The sequence below is a fragment of the Salmo trutta genome, chromosome 16, assembly GCF_901001165.1.
Source record: "Salmo trutta chromosome 16, fSalTru1.1, whole genome shotgun sequence".
In the NCBI taxonomy this organism is placed as follows: domain Eukaryota; kingdom Metazoa; phylum Chordata; class Actinopteri; order Salmoniformes; family Salmonidae; genus Salmo; species Salmo trutta.
Window position 1 is genome coordinate 39,118,260 of NC_042972.1, and position 27,315 is coordinate 39,145,574.

Genomic DNA, 27,315 nt, shown 5'->3' on the forward strand with positions numbered 1-27,315 from the left:
AACAAGGGGGAAATTATGAAATTAACATACATTTAAATTCAGGATGGATGGGCTGCTGCAAATAAGTGAAGGGGTGTATTAATCATTAGTTAAAACTAGTGCATCAGACAAATGCGGGTAGGTCACTCCATTTCGTTCCGTTTAAAAAACGTTTTGCAACAGAAGTCGCGTAATGAATACGCCTGCTGTCCCCCCTACCTCTGAGGAAGCCCAGTTCCCGCTCAGCCCAGTCAAAACTGTTCGCTGCTCTGGCACCCCTATGGTGGAACAAGCTCCCTCACGACGCCAGGACAGCGGAGTCAATCACCACCTTCCGGAGACACCTGAAACCCCACCTCTTTAAGGAATACCTGGGATAGGATAAAGTAATCCTTCTACCCCCCCCCTAAAAGATTTAGATGTACTATTGTAAAGTGGTTGTTCCACTGGATATCAAGGTGAATGCACCAATTTGTAAGTCGCTCTGGATAAGAGCGTCTGCTAAATGACGTAAATGTAAATGTTCCGTATCTAGGTCTACACATGTTGCGCAATGAGTGTATGGACTATCAATATGGGCTACAGAAATGCCTTTGCATTTGGCCTGATTTATATCGCCGCATCGTGCGTAAAAACGTTTTTTTCATCATCTCAAATATGTCTTGAAAGGTAAACGTTTCTAGTACCGCCCAAACACACCGGTGAATAGCCAACTCTGAATTGAGTCGGGGCGGGCGTCAACTTGACGATGAGGTAACTTTGACTGGGAGGGGAAATCAGTTTGGAACAGTGGAACGGGGTCCGGAGTACAAGAGTAAAGTAAGAGATTTGATTAGCATTGATTTATTGACATGTTTACTTTGCCAAAGCTGTATCTGCGTTTAACTGAATCCTTGCATAAATGTTTGCGCTCAGAACAGATTTAACAGGTTTGGGGGGTAACGGATTACATGTAAGAGATTACAAAAACTGTCCTTGTAATCTGTTACCAACAAAAATATAGTTACCAGATTACAGATACTTTTGAAAAACTAGATGATTACTTCAAGGATTACATTTAAATTCAGAAAGGAGGTTTGCAAAAAAAACAATTTTTGACATTTCTCTGTTTTCTCAATGACATTCAAATCAACATTGAAAAAAGGCACACATTTAAATTTGTTCCACGTGAGCGAGTCTGACCACAAATCAGATCGCGGGAAAAGCGCAGGAGTAGGCTACAGTCCAAGGTATGTCTTCCAATGGTGCGACTGCTGTCAGCATACAAAGATTATCCAATTTGAATAAACGCTTGGAGGTAAGGATGACAGCAGTGTAGTCTACGGCGATACGGATATCACTTATTATTGATATCTACATAGCGCATTGATGTGAATCACACTGCTGCTCTCTCATTTAGCTATTTGCGCCTTACGGATTGTGGTTGTTGTGGATGGCTGTTCACAAATCTAAACGTGTATTTGAACCCGATAATGGTTGAATTCAAGAAGTTTAAGCTGCCTATCAATCATTGTTTTTGAAACCAGTGGACAGCCAGTGATAAATGCGCTCTTGCAACAACTGCATAGTGCGGATCCCAGCCTATGGAATAAAAATTGTTTTGCCCCCCCATAGGCCTAATGGACACATGTTCAAACTCGCACACTTTTGATAGACTTAAAGGGGCAATCTGTTGTTGCTACATCCATTTGTTGACTTATAAATGATGAGCTCATGAGCTTAGTTCAACTTTCACACTAGATGAGAACCCAAAATATAACCTTGTTTTTATCCAATGTTTGTAAACATTGTAAATGTAAACAAACATTGTATAGCCTCATAATATGGTAAAAACAATAATTTTGATATCATTGATGGCCAGTCCTTGCGTCCGTAGCTCTGTATTAATCTGAGATTGGTTAAATTTCTCCAGGCCCATCCCTCAACGATTTTGTTATTGTTTCATCGGTGTATTTGCCCTTTATACCGCTATCAAGATATCAAAGTGTCACCAATAAAAAGGTAAACAATAGGCCTATAGCAAATGCAGCATATGGCATTAATTTTTCACACGTAAATAGCACTTTTCAGTAGCGATCAAAGCATGCCATTCCATGAGCGCAGCATTTATTTTTCAACTCGAATCAATGAGCCCAATCAGTCCTCCATGACAACAAAATCATAAACAACAGAGTAGGGCTGGCTAATAAGTCCTTAGTTTTGGGGTTATGCTCAAGCAAAACAATTTGGCTAATCTATACTTCCATATTTCCAAGTCCTATTCTTGAAGATCAAGGGGTATAACATTTATTGGAATGACAGGAATTCTGATAGACTTTGGTTTTTAATGTAAATATATAATTTAATCATATTTTTATATGTAGTGGGGAAGAGATGGGTTAGAAGAAGCCTACATAACCAACCCATAAAGTAACATTTAACATCTATATATGGCCAGCTATGTAAACTTTAGCATTGATTTATCCTGCAATAGATGTTGTTCAATCGGTAACATACATTTTTGTCTTCTTCTAATGCCTCTTAAGGGGAAAGTAATCTAAAAGTAACAGAATGTAATCAGATTACGTTACTGAGTTTGGATAATCCAAAAGTTACTTTACTGATTACAATTTTGGAAAGCTAACTAGTAACTGCAACTTATTACATTTAGAAAGTAACCTATCCAACCCTGCAGACTAATGGGTGATACCTGCATGCTCTGAATGATGTAGGCTATGGAATACATTTTTACATCTGGTTAAATCCACACCAGTAATAGTGATTTGTATGCTACTGAAAATGTGTGGCGTGTAATTAATTAGAAGAATCAAACATAACGCAACAACCTATTAGATTGCAGGTGCACATGGCCTTTTCATAATATGGCCAAGAGGAGAAGGGGCAGAAAATGACCTGACAGTCTCGAGATTGGAAATTGCTGAAGACTTCCTATCGACCACCATACCAGTGGTGGAAAAAGTACCCAATTGTAATACTTGAGTAAAAGTAAAGATACCTTTTTATAGAAAATCACTCAAGTAAAAGTGAAAGTCACCCAGTAAAATACTACTTGAGTAAAGGTCTAAAAGAGTTTGGTTTTAAATGTACTTAAGTATCAAAGTAAATGTAATTGCTCAAATATACTTAAGTATCAAAAGTATAAATCATTTCAAAATCCTTATATTAAGCAAATCAGATGGCACAATTTCCTTTTTGACATTTCTTTTTTAATGGACAGCCAAGGGCACACTTCAACACAGACATAACATAATTTGTGTTTAGTGACTCTGCCAGATCAGAGGCAGTAGGGATGACCAGGGATGTTCTCTTGATAAGTACATGAATTGGACAATTTTCCAATAGGATCCAGCTGCGGCATCATCTCTCAGAGCAGTCATCTCTCAGGGTCTCTATGCTGCCACATACTGATATGTCATCTCTCAGTGCAGTGCAGCGCTCAGGAAAAGTGGAGGTGTCGGAAGGAACCATATAAGGAGAAGTGGGGATTTTGAAAGGAACCATATAAGGAGAAGTGGGGATTTTGAAAGGAACCATATAAGGAGAAGTGTGGATTTTGAAAGGAACCATATAAGGAGAAGTGGGGATTTTGAAAGGAACCATATAAGGAGAAGTGGGGATTTTGAAAGGAACCATATAAGGAGAAGTGGGGATTTTGAAAGGAACCATATAAGGAGAAGTGGGGATTTTGAAAGGAACCATATAAGGAGAAGTTCTGGAATTCCATAACTGCTAGAACAGCAATGATATTTCAATTATTATTATTATTATTTAAAATACATACATGGTTACCAGTAGGTAACGTTCAAAGACACAGCTCACAATGAGTGAATAGACATTATTGGGGGATAACTAAAATTCCTTACTGTCACCTCTGCAGACCATGACTGACATCTTGAGTGGCACCTTTCGAAACCCACACTTCTCCTTATATGGTTCCTTTCAAAACGTCCACTCCTTTCAAAACCCCCACTTTTCCTGAGAGATGACATTGTAGACCCTGAGGGATGACTGCTCTGAGAGATGACATTGTAGACCCTGAGGGATGATGTTGCAGCAGGACCCCTCCAATTTTCCAGTCCTGCTAAGCATTCAAAATGTAAGAAGTACTTTTGGGTGTAAGGGGAAAATGTATGGAGTAAAAAGTACTGTATATTATTTTCTTTAGGATTGTAGTGAAGTAAAAGTACTTAAGTGGTACTTTAAAGTATTTTTACTTTAGTACTTTACACCATTGCACCAAACATACCTGTTTCTAGCTTAAAATGAAAAGGTTTGAATTGTTCACAGCTCATTTTATCACTTCTACCTGCCTACAAAAGCATTTTTTTCACATGGGGAAAATAACACTACCAACCAGTGCATATGACACATCATTCACATGTCTAATGTTGATCATGCTGGGTGCTGTAAAGCTCTCTGCTATATTCTGATTCTGCAGAACTCAGGGGAACTCCTCCAGAAACAGCAGCATAAAGAGGTAGGCTAACTCAGGAGTGAGAATGATGGGTGAGACACCGGTCAGGGAGGATGGCACAGTTACAAGGTCAGCTGAGGTAAGCCATATCCACTGACAGAGCAAAACATTATCTTCCTCCTCCCCATATAGGAGTTGGTTACTACACTGAACAAAAATATAAACAACATGTAAAGTGTTGGTCCTGTGTTTCATGAGCTGAAAGAAAAGACCCCAGAAATGTTCTATACGCACGAAAAAGCTTATTTCTCTCAAATTCTGTGCACACATTTGTTTAAATCCCTATTAGTGTGCATTTCTCCTTTGCCAAGATAATTCATTCACCTGACAGGAAGCTGATTACACAGCATGATCATTACACAGGTGCACCACTCTAAAATGTGGTGCACCTGTGTAATGTGCACTCTAAAATAATGTACTTTTTAGGCCACTTTGTACCATAAGCCGCCTCCAACGTTGTTTCAGAGAATTTGGCAGTACGTCCATCCAGCCTCACAACCGCAGCCCACGTGTATGGTGTCGTGTGGACGAGCGTTTTGCTGACTTCAAAGTTGTGAACAGAGTGCCCAGTGGTGGTGGTATTATGGGCAGGCATAAGCTACGGACAACAAACACAATTGCATTTTATTGATGGCAATTTGAATGCACAGAGATACCATGACGAGATCCTGAGGCCCATTGTCGTGCCATTCATCCGCCACCATCACTTCATGTTTCAGCATGGTAATGCACAGCCACATGTCGCAAGGATATGTACACAATTCCTGGAAGCTGAAAATGTCCCAGTTCTTCCATGCCCTGCATACTCACCAGACATGTCTCCCGTTGAGCATGTTTGGGATGCTCTGGATCGATGTGTATGACATCGTGTTCCAGTTCCTGAAAATATCCAGCAACTTCTCACAGCCATTGAAGAGGAGTGGGACAACATTTCACAGGCCACAATCAACAGCCTGATAAACTCTATGCGAAGGAGATGTCGCACCCTATGCTGACTGGTTTTCTGATCCATGCCCCTACTTTTAAAAAGAAAAAGTCATCCATGACCAACATATGCATATCTGTGTTCCAAGTCATGTGAAATCCATAGATTAGGTCCTAACTAATTTATTTAAATTGTCTGATTTCCGTATATGAACTGTAACTCAGTAATATCTTTGAAATTGTTGCGTGTTGCGTTTATATTTTTGTTCAGTATATTAGTTTGGGGAAAAAAGTGTGTCCTAAGAGGATGAAATCTGAGTGGACTCTACTTCCCTTATAATCTGCACCTTTTAAGACCTTGTTAATTGGTTACATTACGTGTTTATCTATAATCAACAATTTATAGTATGTGTAACATAGTCTTTCTTGTTTATATAGTATGTTGGCTCTTTTCACGTGGACGACTGCTGTTTGGACGATCAGATGCAGCAGTTGCACACACAGCTAAAGTCTCTCAACGTAGGTGCTGGTAATGACAGGTTAGAACGCTGCAGCAGTACATGAAAACACATTTTGACTGTTCATGACTTATTATGGTGTAGATGTGGAATTTCTAGAAAGCCCGAAGGCAAAGAAGGCAAACACGAAAAGCTTTGTCTGAGTTGTTGAAATGTCTTTTTCACAGACATGCAAGAAAAGGAGGTCTGTGTCCCTTAAATTTTCCATCAAAGGGGTGAAGATGTATGATGAAGATGAGACGGTAAGAGTTTAAATTCCAGTCTTAAAAGTCATCAACATAATTTCTTTCCTTTTGTGAATTACTTTCCTCTTCCTTGTCTGTAGACCCTCCTCATGGCCCATGCTCTACGAAGGGTCTCCCTTTCCACTGCCCGCCCCTCGGACGCCCAGTTTGCCTTTGTTTCCCACAACCCCGGTAGCCCTGATGCCCAGCTATACTGCCACCTTTTCAAGGCTAGGCATGCCAGAGCAGTAAGAACCTGCATTGGATCTTTATCTCCCAAGATGATTGTCAACAAAATCCCTCTGTGTGTCTTAAGCTGCAGTTTCTTGTGTCTGATTTGTGTCTCTGTTGGTATGTTGTTTTCTCCCAGGCCCAGTTCCTGAACCTGTTGCTGTGCCGCTGTTTCCAGCTGTCCTACCTGGCAAAGCACCCAGAGGAGGCGCAGGATGAGTCTGTCGGCCCACTCCCCAGCCGTGCCCCCTCCCTCCTCAACCAGGGCTTCCCTCTCAGTGTCAGTGCCCTTGTGTCATTCCGAAGGGCCCCCACTCAGGGCTTACTCCCAGGGGAAAAGGTCAGGACAAACATGTGTTTATGTTTTAACTGAATTGTGAAAGTATTATTTCACTGTGCTATTTTTATTTGCTTTGCTGAGCCCGTACATTTTGCTGGCCTAGCAGTTGACCAGTTAATACTTCCTATGGGTCTTTATTGTAGGTCTTCCCATTGAAAAACAACGGAACAACTGAGGAACAACCGAGCAGCCAAAAGGAGATCTTCACCTCCTCTCCTTCCCTGGTGCGCAAGAGAGCCATTCGCAACAAAGTACTGCGCTCAGGGGCCTATCGCTCCTTCACTTACAGCCCTCACAAACAACGTCACCTCCAGGATCAGCTAAACTCTCCACAAGGTGGGCCAAGTGTGCAGAGAGCACTTTCAAGAGTGAAACAATTCATTAGGTAATGTTGAAATAATTCCCTAGAGGGACCTCTTGGAATGGGATCATCACAAGATGCTAAGGAATCTCTTCTTGTGTGTGAAACAGGAAAGGGGCAGGACAAAATGCCATTGAGGAGAGCCCGGGCCCCGAGCCTTGCTGAAACAGAAGAAGCTCTGGCTCAAGCAGTGTGGTGTTGGGCTGGCATTGCCACGTGAGTCCTCTCTCTTGCATTTACCTCACTCACACTGATGCTAGTTTGTAGTGTATTTTATGGAGTGTTCACTTGACAGTGGTGTAAAGTACTTAAATAAAAATACTTTAAAGTACTAGTAAAGTATTTTGGGGGGGTATCTGTACTTTACTATTTATATTATTGCCAACTTTTACTTCACTACATTCCTAAAGAAAATAATGTGCAGTTTACTCTGTACGTTTTCCCTGACACCCAAAAGTATGCATTACATTTTGACAGGAAAATGGTCTAATTCAAGCACTTATCAGGAGAACATCCCTGGTCGTCCCTACTGATTTTGATCTGGTGGACTCACTAAACACAAATGCTTTGTTTGTAAATTATGTCTGAGTGTTGGAGTGTGCCCCTGGCTATATGTACATTAAAATGAATATAATTATAATTGGGCCTTCTGGTTTGCTTAAAATAAGGAATTTGAAATTATTTATACTTTTATATTTGAGCAATTCCATTTACTTTTGATGCTTAAGTATATTTTAAACCAAATACTTTTAGACTTTTACTTACAGTGGCAAGAAAAAGTATGTGGACCCTTTGGAATTACCTGAATTTCTGTATGAATTGGTCAAAAAATCTGATCTGATCTTCAGTCACAACTATAGACAAACACAGTCTGCTTAAACTAATAACACACAAACAATATGTTTTCATGTCTTTATTGAACACACCGTGTAAACATTCACAGTACAGGGTGGGAAAGGTATGTGAACCCTTGGATTTAATAACTGGTTGATCCTCCTTTGGCAGCAATAACCTCAACCAAACGTTTTCTGTAGTTGCAGATCAGACCTGCACAACGGTCAGGAGGAATTTTGGACCATTCCTCTTTACAAAACTGTTTCAGTTCAGCAATTTTCTTGGGATGTCTGGTGTGAACCATTCTCTTGAGGTCATACCACAGTATCCCAATCTGGTTGAGGTCCGGACTCTGACTGGGCCACTCCAATAGGCATATTTTCTTCTGTTGTAGCCATTCTGTTGTTGATTTATCTCTGTGTTTTGGGTCGTTGTCCTGTTGCATCACCCAACTTCTGTTGAGCTTCAATTGGTGGACAGATAGCCTTACATTCTCCTGCAAAATGTATTGATAAACTTGGGAATTCATTTTTCCATCGATGATAGCAAGCTATCCAGGCCCTGAAGCAGCCCCAAACCATGATGCTCCCTCCACCATACTTTACAGTTGGGATGAGGTTTTGAAGTCGGTGTGCTGTGCATTTTTTTTCTCCACACATAGTGATGTGTGTTCCTTCCAAACAACTCAACTGTAGTTTCATCTGTCCACAGAATATTTAGCCAGTAGCGCTGTGGAACATCCAGGTGCTCTTTTACGAACTTCAGACATGCAGCAATGTTTTTTATTTGGACAGCAGTGGCTTCTTCCATGGTGTCCTCCCATGAACACCATTCTTGTTTAATGTTTTACGTATCGTAGACTCGTCAACAAATATGTTAGCATGTTCCAGAGATTTCTGTAAGTCTTTAGCTGACACTCTAAGATTTTTTTTTACCTCATTGAGAATGATGCGCTGTGATCTTGCAGTCATCTTTGCAGGACGGCCACTCCTAGGGAGAGTAGCAACAGGACTGAAGTTTCTCCATTTATAGAGGATTTGTCTTACAGTGGACTGATGAACATCAAGGCTTTTAGAGATACTTTTGTAACCCTTTCCAGCTTTATGCAAGTCAACAATTCTTAATCTTAGGTCTTCTGAGATCTCTTTTGTTCGAGGCATGGTTCACATCAGGCAATGCTTCTTGTGAATTGCAAACTTACATTTTGTGAGTTTTTTATAGAGCAAGGCAGCTTTAACCAACATCTCCAATCTCGTCTCATTGATTGGACTCCAGGTTAGCTGACACCTGACTCTAATTCGCTTTTCGAGGTCATTTGCCTAGGGGTTCACATACTTTTTCCAACCTACACTGTGAATGTTTAAATGGTGTATTTAATATAGACAAGAAAAATACAATAATTTGTGTTATTAGTTTAAGCAGACTGTTTGTCTATTGTTGTGACTTAGATGAAGATCAGATCAAATGTTATGACCAATTTATGCAAAAATCCAGGTAATTCCAAAGGGTTCACATACTTTTTCTTGCCACTGTAAGTAGTATTTTACTGGGTGACTCACTTTATATTGAGTAATTGTCTATTAAGGTATCTTTACATTTACTCAAGTATGAAAATGGAGTACTTTTCCCACTACTGTCACTTGATGAGAACTCATCTGAACTGTCAGTGGTCTCTAAATCCTTATCATGTGTTGCAGTGACAGCAGCTCCTCCCTGCTTGCAGACGATGTCCTGGGGTCGTACCTGCTGTGCCCCCATCCTAAGAGACCTGGCTGTGGCTCTCTCATAATTCGTTTCTCTTCTGGACTGGTCACCCACCTAATAGACAACACCTCCAATGGGAAATACCTGCTTGAGGTGAGCGGTCTTGTCAATTATTCATATTTGACTTGCTTTTAAGTTTAATGTATTTTCCACTAGCAATGTAGTAATTAGTATTTTTTATGTTGTTATACTAGAACTGCCACATAGAATTTAGCACCATTGCTGCCTTGATAGAGCACTGCACCGATATCAAGGGGGAGCTGGACTGTCCGCTGAATTGTGCCCGTGTGAACCACTGCTATGAGTGGGAGGAGAACGTTGCTAAGGTACTGCCTTTAGCCTTACACCAAGGCCTCAAAAGAAAGAATGCTAAATATACCCAGAGGAAACAATGGGTTTAAAAGTAATTTCTGATCATTGGATTGATCGATATATCCCATCTCTAAAAGACACTGACCATATGTTACACTGACACCTTAAATATAATATAATTAACTTGCATGCTTCACTTTTGTTATTGTTTTCAGATTTCTGATAGAAACACAACTCTAACTATCAAATTTACTTCCAGCAGGTGAATTGTGATAAGTAGAGTAACATTTTGGCACTTAGCCTCAGGGATGTAGGGTTGTTTTAATGTCAAAGCTATGTATGTTTGAGTATATTCTTCTGTGTTTTAGCTCACCTACTTTACTTCACCTACGTTTGAATTATATTATTTTAATACATTTTAATTATATTATTTTAAAACATAGGAATATTATGTGTGTGTTTGTATAGACTATATAGGGACATTTTTTATAGATTTTTTTTTTTTGTACATTAACTCTGACTCATGCTAAGCTGTCTTTTTGAATTTGTGTTTTTCACTGCCGTCTTTTAAAGTGTTCTGTGAGAACTAGCGGTATTTCTTCATTTTGATTACAGATAAATGTACTTGCTGAACACAAGTTTATTGTTGTGTTTTATATTTTTATGCATAATGCATTGCCATATTGTATACTGTATACCAGGTATTCCCAAACTTCAAATTTTCAAACAGTCCATTTATATTTCCAACGGGGCTATACATTTGGGTGAGGTCTTTTTCTCGCCTGAGTAGCCTCGTTTCACTGCCAAAAATAAAATGAAACCATCTAGTGTTCAGCAAAATAACAACACAATGTCAAATACAGGTAGCCTAGTCAAATAATTAACATTGAATCACATTAACCTTTAATCTCTCGCGGGAATTCCAGCTAACCAAACGTATCTGCTGCTCATTCCGTTTGCTTGAAAATTGATAAATGATTAAAAAAAAGAAAAGTAAGGCCCTCATCCATAGAGACGCATACCAGCTCTACAGGCAGTACTGCTACTACCAGCAGTACTACACCTGCAAAAGTCGACTACACAAGTTGTTCTGCTTCCACGAGCACATCCAATGCTAGCATCAGTAATTCTACATTTGTTGTTAGCCCAGCTAGCATGGACACTTACAGTTGTGAATCTGATGCAGCCGAAGAGCTACTTCCCTCTCACCCGGGAAAGCACCGAACAACAGACAGGGACATTGGACCATTGAAGAGGAACAAATATGATGAGAACTACATTGATTTGGTGTTCACTTATATTGGGAGTAGTGCCTTTCCTCAGCCACAGTGTGTTATATGTGCAAAAGTACTATCTCACAACTCAATGAAACCTTCACTCTTGTGCAGATATTTATAAACAAAACATGCCAATTTGAAAAATAAGCCACAGGAGTTTTTTGAGAGAGAATTAAGACGACTTTCGATTAGTAAGACATGTATACAAGCAACAGATACCATTAATAAGAAGGGGCTAGAAGCGCCTTATATGGTGAGCTACCGAGTGGCTTGGACAGGCAAGCCCCTTACTATTGTGGAGGACTTAATTCTTACTGTTGCTGGGACAATGCTGGTTGGAAAAGGCAAAAAAAACTATACAGACGATGCTTTCATCAAACAACACTGTTTCACGACGCATCAGTGACACGGCAGGAGATGTTTTGAAACAATTACTACTTCGCATACAAGCCAGTGAATTCTATGTGTTACAGCTGGATGAGTTAACAGACGTGTTGGGCCTGGCACAGCTCCTGGTATATGTTCGTTATGTTTATGGGGGGTCAATTAAGGAAGACATCCTCTTCTGCAAACCACTGGAAACCAGGACAACAGGAGAGGATATTTTTTAAGTACTGGACAGCTTTGTGACATCAAATGGACTTTGGTGGTCAAGATGTGTTGGTATCTGTACTGATGGCGCAAAAGCCATGACAGGGAGACATAGTGGAGTGGTAACGCGTGTGCAAGCAGTTGCTCCCGACGCTACTTGGGTACACTGCAGCATCCACCCAGAGGCTCTTGCTGCCAAGGGAATGACCTGACAGCTTGAAAGACGTTTTGGACACTACAGTGAAAATGGTTAACTTTGTTAAAGCAAGGCCCCTGAAATCTCGTGTATTTTCTGCACTATGCAATGATATGGGCAGCGACCATGTAACGCTTTTACAACATACAGAAGTGCGCTGGTTGTCAAGGGGCAAAGTATTGACATGTTTTTTTTTAAATTGAGAGACAACTTTAAGCTTTTCTTTACTGACCCTCATTTTCACTTGTCTGACTGCTTGCAAGATGACGAGTTTCTCACACGACTTGGCTATCTGGGTGATGTTTTTTTCTCGCCTGAAGGATCTGAATCTAGGATTACAGCGACTCTCCGCAACTATATTCAATGTGTGGGACAAAACTGAGGCTCTGATTAAGAAGTTGGAGCTCTTCTCTGTCTGCACAACACACAGGTCTTTCCATCATTGTGTGATTTGTTGTGCGCAAATGAACTCAAGCTTACAGACAATATCAAATGTGATATAGTGATGCAGCTGAGTGAGGTGGAAGGGCAATTACACAAACAACTGGATTCGTTATCCCTTTCATGCCCTGCCTCCAGTCCACTTACCGATATCTGAACAAGAGAGCCTCGTCAAAATTGCAACAAGCGGTTCTGTGAAAATTGAATTTAATCAGAAGCCACTGACAGATTTCTGGTTTGGGCTGCCCTCAGAGTATCCTGCCTTGGCAAATCGTGCTGTTAAGACACTAATTCCCTTTGCAATCATGTACCTATGTGAGAGTGGATTCTCGGCCCTCACTAGCATGAAAACTAAATACAGGCACAGACTGTGTGTGGAAAATGATTTAAGTGTGAGACTTTCTCCAATACAACCCAACATTGCAGAGTGATGTGCATCCATTCAAGCACACCCTTCTCATTAACCTGTGGTGAGTTATTCACAATTTTCGATGAACATAAGGTTTTATATGTAAGATTGTTAAATAAAGAGCGAAATTAATGATTATTATTATATTATTATTTGTGCCCTGGTCCTATAAGAGCCACTTCCCACGAGCCGGGTTGTGACAAAAACTCACACTAATTCTTATGTTTAATAAAGGTATTGTATAGTGTGTGTGTGGCAGGCTTACAACGGCAAAAAACAACATTTGAGAGTGCGCTGACACTGGTGCTAGAGGGGGTACGCAGCTGGAGGTTGAATGTTTGAAGGGGTACGGGACTATAAAAAGTTTGGGAACCACTATTGTATAAAGTACCACTCATTCCAGGGTTTTTCTTTATTTTGACTATTTTCTACATTTTAGAATAATAGTGAAGACATCAAAACTATGAAATAACACATATGGAATCATATAGTAATGAAAAATGTGTTAAACAAATCCAAATATATTTTAGATTTGAGATTATTCTAAGTAGCCACCCTTTTGCCTTGATGACAGCTTTGCACATTCTTGGCATTCTCTCAAACAGCTTCATGAGGTAGTCACCTGGAATGCATTTCAATTAACAGGTGTGTCTTGTTAAAAGTACATTTGTGGAAATTCTTTCCTTCTTAATGGGTTTGAGCCAATCAGTTGTGTTGTGACAAGGTCTGGATAAGAGCGTCTGCTAAATTACTTAAATGTAAATGTAAATGTAGGGGTGGTATACAGAAGATAGCCCTATTTGGGAAAAGACCAAGACCATATTATGGCAAGAAAAGCTCAAATAAGCAAATAGAAACGACAGCCCATCATTACTTTAAGACATGAATGTCAGTCCATCCAGAAAATGTCAAGTACTTTGAAAGTTTCTTCAAGTGCAGTCGCAAAAACCATCAAGCATTATGATGACACTGGCTCTCATGAGGACCGCCACAGGAAAGGAAGACCCAGAGTTATCTCCCGCAGCAAAGGATATCATTAGAGTTAACTGCACCTCAGATTACAGCCCAAATATATACTTCACAGAGTTCAAGTAACAGACACATCTCAACATCAACTGTTCAGAGGAGACCGCGTGAATCAGGTCTTCATGGTCGAATTGCTGCAAAGAAACCACTACTATGGTGTGGGGGTGACACTGTCAGTGATTTACTCAGAATTCAAGGCACACTTAACCAGTATGGTTACCACAGCAATCTGCAGCGATACGCCATCCCATCTGGTTTGCGCTTAGTGGGACTATCATTTGTTTTCAACAAGACAATGACCAAAAACCCACCTCCAGGCTGTGTAATGGCTATTTGACCAAGAAGGAGACTGATGGAGTGCTGCATCAGATGACCTGGCCTTCACAATCACCCAACCTCAACCCAATTGAGATTGTTTGGGATGAGTTGGACCGCAGAATGAAGGAAAAGCTAAAATCTAAAATATATTTTGATTTGTTTAACACTTTTTTGGTTGGAGCATGATTCCATATGTATTATTTTATAGTTTTGATGTATTCACATTTTTTTTACAATGTAGAACGTAGGTGTGACTGGTACTGTACATATGCATAAATGAACACATATTTCTATGAACTTGACCTACATCTGTTGTTTGGGCAGATTTTTTTTAATAATGGACTTTGGCAGATTGGACGATTCTTCTTGGCATTTACAACAAGACGTGGTTTGATCGCAGAAGTGTATGGTTGCCTAGCAACTTGGAACGCCGTGGGAAGACAGACAGACAGACAGACAGAGCGAGCAGGCGATCTGATAGTCTTTGTTTAGCAGTTTTGTTTTGTTTTTGTGCACGGATTGTATTCATTGAAGGACTTGTCATCTGCCAATCCAACCGATAAGCGGCCTGATATGTTAGCTAACGTCGGTAATGTTACAGGTTGTGTTTGCTTTGATACTTGGTCAATGTGAAATAGCTAGTTTAGCTACTGACTATATCATGCTGATTTGCTATCTTGCTTCTGTGACCAGATCAACAGGTTGATGTTAGACTTTATTATTTTGATCAGATAGTATGTCAGCTGGATGATGTCTGTCATAGCTGCTAGTGAGATGAATTGTTTAGCTACAAATGAACAGTAATCTAAACTATTGTAACGACAATTATTGTTTCTTGCCGCTAGCTTGCACAATGCCTGAAATGGATTCAACAACTGATGATTGATATTGACATTGGTAGCCAATAATATCAATGATGATATAGACTTTTGTAGCCAATATCAAGAGATCATACTTATAGACAAACATTGGTGTCAGACTTTGCCTTGCTAACTTGTCACCAGTGCTTGACCGATATCAGACATACCAAGAAGACAGAGGCAAAAATGGCTTCAGAGTCAGTGAAGGTAGTGGTCAGGTGTCGGCCGATGAATGATAGGGAGCAAATACTGAATTGTAAGATGGTAGTATCAGTAGAGATGAGTAGGTGTCAGTGTTTGATCAAGAAGCCAGGGGTGAAGGAGGAGCCACCAAAACAATTCACCTTTGATGGAACCTACTTCATTGGCCAAACCACTGAGCAGATGTACAACGAGATCGCCTACCCTTTGGTTGAGGTAGGCCTACAATAAATCCTACTACAATTCCACAACTTGATTATGGTGGATTTCAAGCAGCAGCACCAGCTCTTGGGTTATTGGACACCTCCAGTAGAGATCTGAAACGAAATACATGTCACAGTTAGGAAAACAAGTGTGCCACTGCCACCTAAGCTACAGTATATCCCCTTGCTAATGACCTCGGAGCTCATCATTTAGAGAAGAGGCTGCTATTAATCTACTGCTGAAATTAATTGTAAGCATATAGACCTATTGCTTAAAAAAAATCTACAAGCATGTCAATTTTGTCTTTGCACTGTCAATTGAAAATGTGATGGTTGAGGCAAACAGACTGTTCTTTCTACTGACAGGGGGTGACTGAAGGGTACAATGGAACAATTTTTGCATATGGCCAGACTGGAAGTGGCAAGTCCTTCACCATGCAGGGGGTATCTGAGCCAGCAGCCCAGAGAGGGGTCATCCCAAGGGCCTTTGAGCACATCTTCGAGAGCATTCAGGTACAGTCTTCACCTTCAATATTGTAATGCCACCAAGGATAAGTTGGTGGGGATCATTATTTCAGAATTGCTGTGGTTGGAAAAGCTGACCTCAGACAAGGCCTTTGTATGACTGGCAGGGCCTATTGGAGTGGCCAGGTTGTACTACTGTAGGTCACATGAATGTGCTTCATTATCAAGTGTTTCCTCTCAAGAATAGGTTCTTATTCAGTAGTTGTTTTCTGTGTAAGATAGTGTGCAGAAAATACAAAGTTCCTGGTGAGGGCTTCCTACTTAGAGATCTACAATGAAGAAATCCGAGACCTTTTGGGAAATGACACCAAACAGAAAATGGAGGTAAGAAAGCATAGTACCAGAATATTAGAGGGGTATTCATTTTTTAAGTACTGCAAGTTTATGTTTCTGACAGGTTGTTTCTTGCCATGGGATGATAGGAAGGGAACCGCTTCATTGTGCGGTGGGCATTTGTATTTCCGGCACAATGGTTGTTACCTTGGCGACTTAAGAATAGGACAGGGAAGTGTGTGCCTGTTTGTGATTTTTTTTAAGGTGTCCTCATATGATGACAGGTTTGTTGTTTGTGTGCGTGTGCTTGTTGGCGGATGTCAGCTGAAGGAGCACCCAGAGCATGGTGTATATGTGCGAGACCTCTCCTTGCACACTGTGCACAGCGTGGGGGAGTGTGAGCGCATTATGGTGCAGGGCTGGGGGAATCGATCTGTGGGCTACACCCTCATGAACAAGGACTCCTCCCGCTCCCACTCCATCTTTACCATTCACATGGAGATCTGCAACACAGGTGAGAGCACCCCTCTGTCTGTGCATCATCACACACAAACTCAGTCATTCACAGCCCGCCTCTACAGATGAGTCACTAATACACACATATTCATTGAGTTAAACAGAAACTAGTGAGGAGGCTGGAATGTTGAGTCATATTTCTGTCTCTTTGCAATCCATGGAACTAAAACAGCCCTATCAGCTGCATTAATAACCTCAAAACCCATATACAGTGCCTTCAGAAAGTATTCACACCCCTTGACTTTTTCCACATTTTGTTGTTACAGCCTGAATTTAAAATGGATTAAATTTAGATTTTTGGTCAATGGCCTACACACAATACCCCATAATGTCATAGTGGAAAAAAATGTACACACATTTTTACAAATGAATAACAAATGAAATCTGAAATGTCTTGAGTCAATAAGTATTCAACCCCTTTGTTATGGAAAGCCTCAATAAGTTCAGCAGTAAACATTTGCAAAACAAGTAACAATAAGTTGCAATAAGTTGCATGTGTGCAATAATAGTGTTTAACATACTTTTTTAATGAATACCTCATCTCTGTACCCCACACATACAATTATCTGTAAGGTTCCTCAGTCAAGCAGTGAATTTCAAACACAGATTTAACCACAAAGACCAGGGAGGTTTTCCAATGCCTCACAAAGAAGGGCACCTATTGGTAGATGGGTAAAAACAAAGCTGACATTGAATGTCCCTTTGAGCTTGGTGAAGTTATTATTTACACTTTAGATGATGTATCAATACACCCAGTCACTACAAAGATACAGGCGTCCTTCCTAACTCAGGTGCCGGAGAGGAAGAAAACCTCTCAGATATTTCACCATGAGGCCAATGGTGACTTTAAAACCATTACAGCGTTTAATGGCTGTGATAGGAAAAAACTGAGGATGGCTCAACAACATTGCAGTTACTCCACAATACTAACCTATGTGTTCTATGGAAAATAATGAACGACGTGGAAGGTTTGTTCCATGACGCGCTAGCGGAGAGGACCTGACCTTCCACGGAGTTGCATTATTTCCCAGGGAACGCATAGAGCCCCGAGTTGATTATCCCTTTTATACCATTAACACATTTGCCACTAGAAATGTGTTCATTTGCCTGGAGAAATGTGTTCAACGTCCATTGAAGTAGCTAGCAAGTTTACTAGATAGCTAAAGTACTAGTTGCTGTGGTAACCAAACAAACAGACTTGTTAGTTTAGCTAGACAAACCATCAGTCCTAGCTTGCTATTATGAAAATCGAATTCAACAATACCACTACTGTTTTCAATCCGACTTGCTTTCAAAAGCAGCTCAAACAAAACATGTAAAAATGAACTATAGCCATTCAATTCTACTGTGGGAAATAATGCATGCCCTAGAATGCCCTTCAAGCTAATCAGAAAGGAGTATTCAACAATTCCATGGTATAACAAGTGTTATGTTTGGGGCAATTCCAATACAACACATTACTGAGTACCACTCTCCATATTTTCAAGCATAGTGGTGGCTGCATCATGTTATGAGTAAAGGGGGGTACGACCCGGTACTAGATTAGTGTACCTAATAAACTGTTCGGTGAGTGAATCATTAGGAACATTGGCTCTTTCCATGAGACTGAACAGGTGAAACCTATGATCTCTTAAATCACTTGTTAAATCCACTTCAATCAGTGTAGATGAAGGGGAGGAGACCAGTTAAAGAAGGATCTATAAGTCTTAAGACAATTAAGACATGGATTGTGTATATGTGCCATTCAGAGGGTGAATGGGAAAGACAAAAGATTTAAGTGCCTTTGAACAGGTATGGTAGCAGCTGCCAGGCACACCGGTTTCATTGTGTCAAGAACTGCAAAGCTGGTAGGTTTTTCATGCTCAACAGTTTCCCATGTGTGTCAAGAATGGTCCACCACCCAAAGGATCGCCAGCCAACTGGACACAACTGTGGGAAGCATTGGTATCAACATGGTGCAGCATCCATGTCGAATGCTTTCGACACCTTGTAGAGTCCATGCCCTGACGAATTGAGGTTGTTCTGAGTGCAAAAGGGGATGCAACTCAATATTAGGAAGGTTTTCCTAATATTTTGTACACTCAGTGTACATAACATAATATTCTGCATATTGGTTGTGGTCAAGGAGTAGCTGGCGAACTACCAATGGAGACCAGTTGCTGCAAGGTGCCTTGTTCAATTACTCTCAGAGGACATGTCTTTTACTCTGACCTAGGCTCAAAGGCTTCCCCCTGGATGTGACATGATATTCCCTCCCTCCCTCCCTCCCTCAATGACTATTAGCTATCACATTTCTTCATTTGTTTATTTAGCTACAGTATCAGTCAAAAGTTTGGACACACCTACTCATTCAAGGGTTTTTCTTTATTTTTACTATTTTCTACATTGTAGAATAATAGTCAAGACATCAAAACTATAAAATACCACAGATGGAATCATCTACTAACCAAAAAAGTGTTAAACAAATCTAAATATATTTTATGTTTTAGATTCTTCAAAGTAGGCACCCTTTGCCTTGATAACAGCTTTGCACTTTTGGCATTCTCTCAACCAGCTTCACCTGGAACGCTTTTCCAACAGTCTTGAACGAGTTCCCACATATGCTGAGCACTTGTTGGCTGCTTTTCCTTAACTCTGCGGTCCAACTCATCCCAAACCATCTCAATTGGGTTGAGGTCGGGTGATTGTGGAGGCCAGGTCATCTGATGGAGCACTCCATCACTCTCCTTCTTGGTCAAATAGCCCTTACACAGCCTGGAGGTGTGTTGGGTCATTGTCCTGTTGAAAAACAAATGATAGTTCTATAAAGCACAAACCAGATGGGATGATGTATCACTGCAGAATGCTGTGGTAGCCATGCTGGTTAAGTGTGCCTTGAATTCTAAATAAATCACTGACAGTGTCACCAGCAAAGCACCATCACACCTCCTCCATGCTTCACGATGGGAACCACACATGCGGAGATCATCCGCTCACCTACACTCTCATTCGGACTTATCAGACCAAAGGACAGATTTCCACCGGTCTAATGTCCATTGCTCATGTTTCTTAGCCCAAGCAAGTCTCTTCTTATTATTGGTGTCATTTAGTAGTGGTTTCTTTCCAGCAATTTGACCATGAAGGCCTGATTCACTGTCTCCTCTGAACAGTTGATGTTGAGATGTGTCTGTTACTTGAACGCTGTGAAGCATTTATTTGAGCTGCAATCTGAGGTGCAGCTAACTCTAATGAACTTATCCTCTGCAGCAAAGGTAACTCTGGGTCTTCCTTTCCTGTGGCGGTCCTCATGGGAGCCAGTTTCATCATAGCGCTTGATGGTTTTTGCGACTGCACTTGAAGAAACTTTCAATGTTCTTGACATTTTCCAGATTGACTGACCTTCATGTCTTAAAGTAATGATGGACTTTTGATTTGATGAACACTTTTTTGATTACTACATAATTCCAAATGTGTTATTTCATAGTTTTGATGTCTTCACTATTATTCTACAATGTAGAAAATAGTAAAAATAAAGATGAGTAGGTGTGTCCAAACTTTTGACTGGTACGGTATATTTACATACAGTTGAAGTCGGAAGTTTACATACACCTTAGCCAAATACATTTAAACTCAGTTTTTCACAATTCCTGACATTTAATCCAAGTAAAAAGTCCCTGTCTTAGGTCAATTAGGATCACCACTTTATTTTAAGAATGTGAAATGTCATAATAATATTACAGAGAATGATTTATTTCAGCTTTTATTTCTGTCATCACATTCCCAGTGGGTCAGAAGTTTACATACACTCAATTAGTATTTGGTAGCATTGCCTTTAAATTGTTTAACTTGGTCAAACGTTTCGGGTAGCCTTCCACAAGCTTCCCACAATAAGTTGGGTGAATTTTGGCCCATTCCTCTTGACAGAACTTGTGTAACTGAGTCAGGTTTGTAGGCCTCCTTGCTCGCACACGCTTTTTCAGTTCTGCCCACAAATTTTCTATAGGATTGAAGTCAGGGCTTTGTGGTGGCCACTCCAATACCTTGACTTTGTTGTCCTTAAGCCATTTTGCCACAATTTTGGAAGTATGCCTGTGGTCATTGTCCATTTGGAAGACCCATTTGCAACCAAGCTTTAACTTCCTGACTGATGTCTTGAGATGTTGCTTCAATATATTCCACATAATTTTCCTCCCTCATGATGCCATCTATTTTGTGAAGTGCACCAGTCCCTCCTGCAGAAAAGCACCCCCACAACATGATGCTGCCACCCCCGTGCTTAACGGTTGGGATGGTGTTCTTCTGCTTGCCTGACACTTTTCCTCCAAACATAACGATGGTCATTATGGCCAAACAGTTCTATTTTTGTTTCATCAGACCAGAGGACATTTCTCCAAAAAGTATGATCTTTGTCCCCATGTGCAGTTGCAAACCGTAGTCTGCTTTTTTATGGCGGTTTTGGAGCAGTAGCTTCTTCCTTGCTGAGCGGCCATTCAGGTTATGTCGATATAGGACTCGTTTTACTGTGGATATAGATATTTTTGTACCTGTTTCCTCCAGCATCTTCACAAGGTCATTTGCTGTTGTTCTGGGATTGATTTGTACAAAACATTTTTTTTTTATTACATTTTTTTTTTGTTAAATTCATGAAATGAAATGAAATGTATGCATTCACTACTGTAAGTCGCTCTGGATAAGAGCGTCTGCTAAATGACTAAAATGTAATGTAAATGATTGGCACTTTTCACACCAAAGTACGTTCATCTCTAGGAGACAGAAACGTGTCTCCTTCCTGAGCAGTATGACAGGTGCGTGGTCCCATGGGGTTTATACTTGCGTACTATTGTTTGTACAGATGAACATGGTACCTTCAGGCGTTTGGAAATTGCTCCCAAGGATGAACCAGACTTGTGGTGGTCTACTATTTTTTTTCTGAGGTCTTTGATGATTTCTTTTGATTTTCCCATGATGTCAAGCAAAGAGGCACTGAGTTTGAAGGTAGGCCTTGAAATACATCCACAGGTACACCTCCAATTGACTCAAATGATGTCAATTAGCCTATCAGAAGCTTCTGAAGCCATGACATAATTTTCTGGAATTTTCCAAGCTGTTTGAAGGCACTGTTAACTTAGTGTATGTCAACTTCTGACCCACTGGAATTGTGATACAGTGAATTATAAGTGAAATAATCTGTCTGTAAACAATTGTTGGAAAAATGACTTGTGGGAGGGGCACAAAGTAGATGTCCCAACTGACTTGCCAAAACTATAGTTTGTTAACAACAAATGTGTGGAGTGGTTGAAAAACGAGTTTTAATAACTCCAACATAAGTGTATGTAACCTTCCGACTTCCACTGTATGGGCTGCAATTCAGCTTTTAGCTGCCAATGTTGTACAGCATGATTGACAAACTAAACCTTATAAACAGTGCATTCGGAAGGTATTCAGACCCCTTGACTTTTTCAAAATTTTGTTACGTTAAAGCCTTATTCTGAAATTGATGAAATAGTTTTTCCCCTCATCAATCTACATACAATTCCCCATAGTGACAAACTAAAAACATGTTTTTAGAAATTTTTACAAACTTAAAAAAATACTAAACTGAAATTTAACATTTACATAAGTATTCAGACCCTTTACTCAGTCCTTTGTTGAAGCCCCTTTGGCAGTGATTTTACTGAGAAGTGGCTTCCGTTTGGCCACTCTCCATAAAGGCCTGATTGGTGAACTGCTGTAGAGATGGTTGTCCCTCTGGAGCACTGTCAGAGTGACCATCGGGTTCTTGGTCACCTCCCTGACTAAGGCCCTTCTCCCCCGATTGCTCAGTTTGGCTGGGCAGCCTGCTCAAGGAAGAGTCTCGGTGGTTCCAAACTTCTTCCGTTTAAGAATGATGGAGGCCACTGTGTTCTTGGGGACCTTCAATGCTACAGTACCCTTCCCCAGATCTGTGCCTTGACACACTCCTGTCTCAGAGCTCTTTGGACAATTCCTTCATCCTCATGGCTTGGTTTTTGCTTTGACATGCACTGTCAACTGTGGGACCTTATATAGACAGGTGTGTGCCATTCCAAATCATGTCCAATCAATTTAATTTACCACAGGTGGACTCCAATCAAGTTGTAGAAACATCTCAAGGATGATCAATGGAAACAGGATGCACCTGAGCTCAATTTCGAGTCTCATAGCAAAGGATGTGAATACTTATGTAAATAAGGTATTTCTGTTTTTTATTTCATAACATTTGCAAAAATGCCTAAAAACCTGTTTTCGCTTTGTCATTATGGAGTATTGTGTGTAGATTGATGAGGGAAAAAAGTTACATTACAGCCTTATTCTAAATTTGATTAAATTATCAAAATGTGGAAAAGGAGAAGGGGTCTGAATACTTTCCGAATGCACTGTATATGTATACACAGTGTATCTAGATCTCAGGGTCCAAAAGATGGGAGAGGTACTAGTACGGCAGATTATGACAGCTAACTCAACCATAATGCGTGTTCTTGTCTGTGTTAGCCCTTGGCTTTGAGGCCAAATATTCACTGTCTGTGTCCTGTGGTCTCAGATTCAGCTGGCGAGGACCACCTGCGTGCGGGAAAACTGAACCTGGTGGACCTGGCAGGCAGTGAGAGGCAGTCTAAGACTGGTGCCACCGGGGAGCGGCTCCGTGAGGCCACCAAGATCAATCTGTCCCTGTCGGCTCTGGGCAACGTCATCTCTGCCCTGGTGGATGGCCGCTCCAAACACATCCCCTACCGAGACTCCAAGCTGACCCGGCTGCTGCAGGACTCCCTGGGAGGGAACACTCGCACCCTGATGGTGGCCTGCCTCTCGCCTGCAGACAACAACTATGAGGAGAGCCTGAGCACCCTGCGCTACGCCAACAGGGCCAAGAACATCCAGAACAGGCCCCGCATCAATGAGGACCCCAAGGATGCCCTGCTCCGAGAGTATCAGGAGGAAATCAAGCAACTACGCGCCCTCATCTCTGGCCAGTTGGGAAGTGGCGACCTGTCATGTGAGAACCATGTTTTTCTCCACACTTTGTCTTACCATTGTGAGTAAGAGTTTTCACATAGAAGATCAAACTGCTAGGTTATTATGTCTTGTCTAAAATTGCCCTATTCTCAATTGTACCATTTTCATCAGCGCTTCTGGCTGGCCAGTTGTCTGCGGGACCCTCTGCTGGTCCATCAAGGCCACAGTCCAGCAGTACTGAGGAGGAGAAGGAGAAGATTAAAGAGGTGGGTAGGGTACTCTTAACAGGGTTAGTTGACTGAGAGGCTGTTGAGTGGGTGGGGTAGATGAACTGACCTATTTGTGACCTCCAGGAGTACGAGGAGAAGCTGGCCAGGCTTCAGGCTGAGTATAACGCTGAGCAGGAGTCCAAGGCCAAGCTACAGGAGGACATAGCTGTTCTGCGCTCTTCATATGAGACCAAGCTATCCAGTCTGGAGAAGTCTAGGGCCAGCAGAGGGCACTATATTACCACGGCTGGTACCATTACAACATCCCTGTCTACATTAGAATAACCAACCAATTCATTATCACACAGTTAGACAACCATAGCCAAGGATTTTAATAAGAGATTTTATTAAGATAAATACCTTTAGCACTCAAGTGTATAGATGTTGTCTAGTACTTTACATGATACTATGCCTTGTTTTCTCATTGCCTAGAGTCAGAGATCTCCATTCTTATGAAACAAGCTCTTGAGGAGGAGTCATGCTGTGTCACTGCTGCCCCACATGAGCATGCTGATTTGGAACCAGCCCTGGCCAAGGTACACATGCCTCAAGTTCCCAATACTTGTGGATAACAGGTTATGCTGCATTTTGTAGTAGTACACATCAGAATGGAGTGGTCCCTTTAATGACGTTTGTAACTTCTCTTCTTGTAGGTGAGCCAGACACAGGCATCTCGCCAGGTGACCAGTGTCCAGACAGGGTCTGAGGGGGAGGAGAATGCAGACTCCCCTCCCATTGGCACCCCAGGCCCTCTGGACCAGAAGCATGTCCTCGAGAGGTGAGTGACCACACACCCACAATATACCCTTTGTATAACATCATGTCCAGTGGTGTGATAGTGTGGCTTGGTGCCCTGTCCTGTCTCCAGGCTGCAGCAGTTGGAACAGGAAGTGGTGGGAGGGGAGCAGGCTCGGAACAAGGAGTTACAGCAGAGACACCGACAGAGGAAGACCCTGGCAGACCAGAGGAAGAAGCAGCTGATTGAGGCCCTGGCAGAGAACCGTGAGGAGAGTGACAATGTGATGCTCAATGTCTACGACTCCATCCAGGAGGAGGTCCATGCTAAGAGTCGGCTCCTAGAGAACACCCAGGGCAAGGTGGGACATCTTCATGGAAAATAAATGTCAGATGAATGATTTATCTACTAGCACGCATGTTCCTGTACTAGATTTCTTACGCTCATTTTTATTATTGATTCTGATTGCTGATTCTGTTAAGAATACATTATGAACTGTGATATAGATATAAGATTTAAGAGTAAACTTAAGCCTGTATGGTCTAGTTTTAAGTGGTGTTCTCCTGATGTGATTTCACAGCTGAAGGCGGCCAAGCTGGAGATCCGGGACCTGCAGGCGGAGTTTGAGCTAGAGAGAAACGACTACCTGGCCACCGTCCGCAGGCTGGAGAGGGAGGGCCATTTGCTGCAGGCACTGCTGGAGCGCATGGCCCCTCTGGTCCGCCGTGACTGCAACTACAGCAACCTGGACCGCCTGCGGAAGGAGGCCACCTGGGATGAAGACGGCGCCACCTGGAGGCTGCCTGAGGTGGTGGCGCAGAAAACGGCCCTGCCATCCGGTGAGTGTAGGACGGGGAGAAATTATGTTGTGAGGATTTCTTTGAAGATAGGATTAATGTTCACATTTTTAGTGGATGGGCTTTTTGTGTAGATTTTATATGTTGCGTGCATCCTCTGTCCCGTCTCTCTTTCAGCAGTAGCTCCTTCAGCTCAGAGGCTCTCTGTACGCAGGAGCTCAGTGGCTGACACAGGAGAGTCCTTTCAGGTGTGTACTCATCTTTTTAAAAACGTTTCTTATGGGATATGAGAATTAAAACATAAAATGTCTATGGTCCCTCATTGTTGCCTATGTTTTGTGCAGGATGACGAGGACCGATATAAGGAGATGTTGAACCGCAGCGACAGCGAGAACTTCGCCAGCAACTACTTCAAGCCTAAGAGAGCCAACCAGCTGCTGGGCGGTGAGCCCCTGAAGGGACTGGGTAAGGCCCTTCCCCTGACCCCACAGCCCAGGCTACAGGAGGGAGAGCAGATCTGCTCACTAAAAATGTACTGTATTTACACAAATAAGCTATGTTAGCCTCGCCCAGCCCAGTGCATTTTCACTGCTCTTAACTGTAAATGTTATACATGGATAGGGTTTCTTTTCTTAAGGAAAGCTGCAGAGGGCACTCTTATCTGAGTTCAACTGTCACTGGAGTTACAACTCAAATCAAATGTATTTATAAAGCCCTTTTTACATCAGCAGATGTCATAAAGTGCTATACAGAAACCCAGCCTAAAACCCCAAACAGCAAGCAATGCAGATGTAGAAGCACAACTGTGACTGAGGTGTCGTTAATGTTAACATAAAAACAGGCAAACTATGAATTGGTATTTAATAAGGTGTGCAGGCCGAAGGGGGAGGTGCCTGAAATTATAAGAAAATAATACAATTCAGATACTTTTGGAATGAACATTCAAATAAAATGTAACAATTATAGCACCAACGTACTACTTGCTAGTATACAATTGTTTTATAAGGGTCCAAGTCAGTTACTGGAAACATTAAAAAGATCTAGCCTGCTATCCACTTAATTTCAACAGATCCTTTGCCCTATATTTGCTGTTGTCCCACTGATTACCTCTTCCCCTGCAGCAGTTCACTCAGCACCCCAGGGGAACGGGACGCCTCACCTGACCTCCAGCGGCTCCAACATCGGCCCCTCACTTAGCACTGAATCCCTCCTCCCTCGCCCCTTCCGCCTCGAGTCACTGGGGATCACCCCATCCAATGGCAAGGTGAAGAGGAAGAAAAGCAAAACGCACATCCCCTATGAGGGGAACTGAGAGAGCTGGGCTAGAGGGGCACTCTTCTGCAACCTCTCAATTTTTACCTGCCACCCTTTTTGACTCCTAGAGATCTCACTATTTGTTGACTTGTTTAGGTAGAGTATTTCATTAATCCACTGTGATTGACCCTGTGGTGTTGGTGCACTATTGAACTTTTGCTAACCAGCAATATAATGTCACGTTTACATGGACACTTGGTCTGGCAATGTGATGTTACTGGTGTGTTTGTTTTTTAGCACCTTTTTAAATGTTAGCTAACATTATACTACTACCTAATGCCACACACCATAGTGCTTGCACTGACTCTTAATGCTGTGATATGATGGTTTATCCAACCCTGAATGTGCTATTTATCACTCTTGTGGTTTTTGGATGAACTGTTAATACAATATATTTTCTGTAGATCTTGTTCATTTCATGTCTAGTTCTCATTCACTTCACAGAATGCGT

At 41.5% G+C, this 27,315-nt stretch overlaps 2 protein-coding genes across 12 annotated transcripts; both read left to right on the top strand.

Annotated features, from left to right (window-relative positions):
* The first annotated feature begins 525 nt into the window (after nucleotides 1-525).
* On the top strand, nucleotides 526-10,599 carry LOC115150729 (SH2 domain-containing protein 5-like). Of its 8 annotated transcripts, none has more exons than XM_029694311.1 (10): nucleotides 526-798; nucleotides 4,392-4,532; nucleotides 5,816-5,896; nucleotides 6,063-6,137; nucleotides 6,221-6,367; nucleotides 6,490-6,690; nucleotides 6,834-7,026; nucleotides 7,162-7,267; nucleotides 9,583-9,742; nucleotides 9,844-10,599. In XM_029694311.1, exons 2-10 carry the CDS (start codon nucleotides 4,479-4,481, stop codon nucleotides 10,048-10,050), a joined length of 1,224 nt encoding a protein of 407 aa, XP_029550171.1. In that variant the 5' UTR covers nucleotides 526-798; nucleotides 4,392-4,478; the 3' UTR covers nucleotides 10,051-10,599. The 8 variants fall into 8 exon arrangements, with proteins under 8 accessions (XP_029550171.1, XP_029550175.1, XP_029550174.1 ...); XM_029694315.1 differs by having other exon boundaries at nucleotides 4,392-4,456; XM_029694314.1 differs by having other exon boundaries at nucleotides 4,418-4,456.
* Nucleotides 10,600-14,445: 3,846 nt separating this feature from the next.
* kif17 (kinesin family member 17) lies at nucleotides 14,446-27,274 on the top strand. Of its 4 annotated transcripts, none has more exons than XM_029694317.1 (14): nucleotides 14,446-15,496; nucleotides 15,850-15,996; nucleotides 16,231-16,332; nucleotides 16,606-16,795; nucleotides 23,336-23,788; nucleotides 23,920-24,014; nucleotides 24,102-24,267; nucleotides 24,450-24,553; nucleotides 24,671-24,795; nucleotides 24,886-25,114; nucleotides 25,334-25,592; nucleotides 25,728-25,798; nucleotides 25,895-26,015; nucleotides 26,672-27,274. In XM_029694317.1, exons 1-14 carry the CDS (start codon nucleotides 15,266-15,268, stop codon nucleotides 26,860-26,862), a joined length of 2,484 nt encoding a protein of 827 aa, XP_029550177.1. In that variant the 5' UTR covers nucleotides 14,446-15,265; the 3' UTR covers nucleotides 26,863-27,274. The 4 variants fall into 4 exon arrangements, with proteins under 4 accessions (XP_029550177.1, XP_029550178.1, XP_029550180.1 ...); XM_029694318.1 differs by having other exon boundaries at nucleotides 25,731-25,798; XM_029694320.1 differs by having other exon boundaries at nucleotides 15,404-15,996; nucleotides 16,566-16,795.
* The last annotated feature ends 41 nt before the right edge of the window (nucleotides 27,275-27,315 follow it).

Bases quoted from the DNA above. Each gene is read 5' to 3' on its own strand.
- LOC115150729 (XM_029694309.1), top strand. From the start codon at position 4,358: ATGTCTAATGTTGATCATGCTGGGTGCTGTAAAGCTCTCTGCTATATT. The intron at 6,368-6,489 runs GTAAGAACCTGC...GTTTTCTCCCAG, and splicing joins AGGCTAGGCATGCCAGAGCA to GCCCAGTTCCTGAACCTGTT. The intron at 6,691-6,833 runs GTCAGGACAAAC...TCTTTATTGTAG, and splicing joins GCTTACTCCCAGGGGAAAAG to GTCTTCCCATTGAAAAACAA.
- kif17 (XM_029694317.1), top strand. From the start codon at position 15,266: ATGGCTTCAGAGTCAGTGAAGGTAGTGGTCAGGTGTCGGCCGATGAAT. The intron at 23,789-23,919 runs GTGAGAACCATG...CATTTTCATCAG, and splicing joins GGGAAGTGGCGACCTGTCAT to CGCTTCTGGCTGGCCAGTTG. The intron at 25,799-25,894 runs GTGTGTACTCAT...TGTTTTGTGCAG, and splicing joins ACACAGGAGAGTCCTTTCAG to GATGACGAGGACCGATATAA.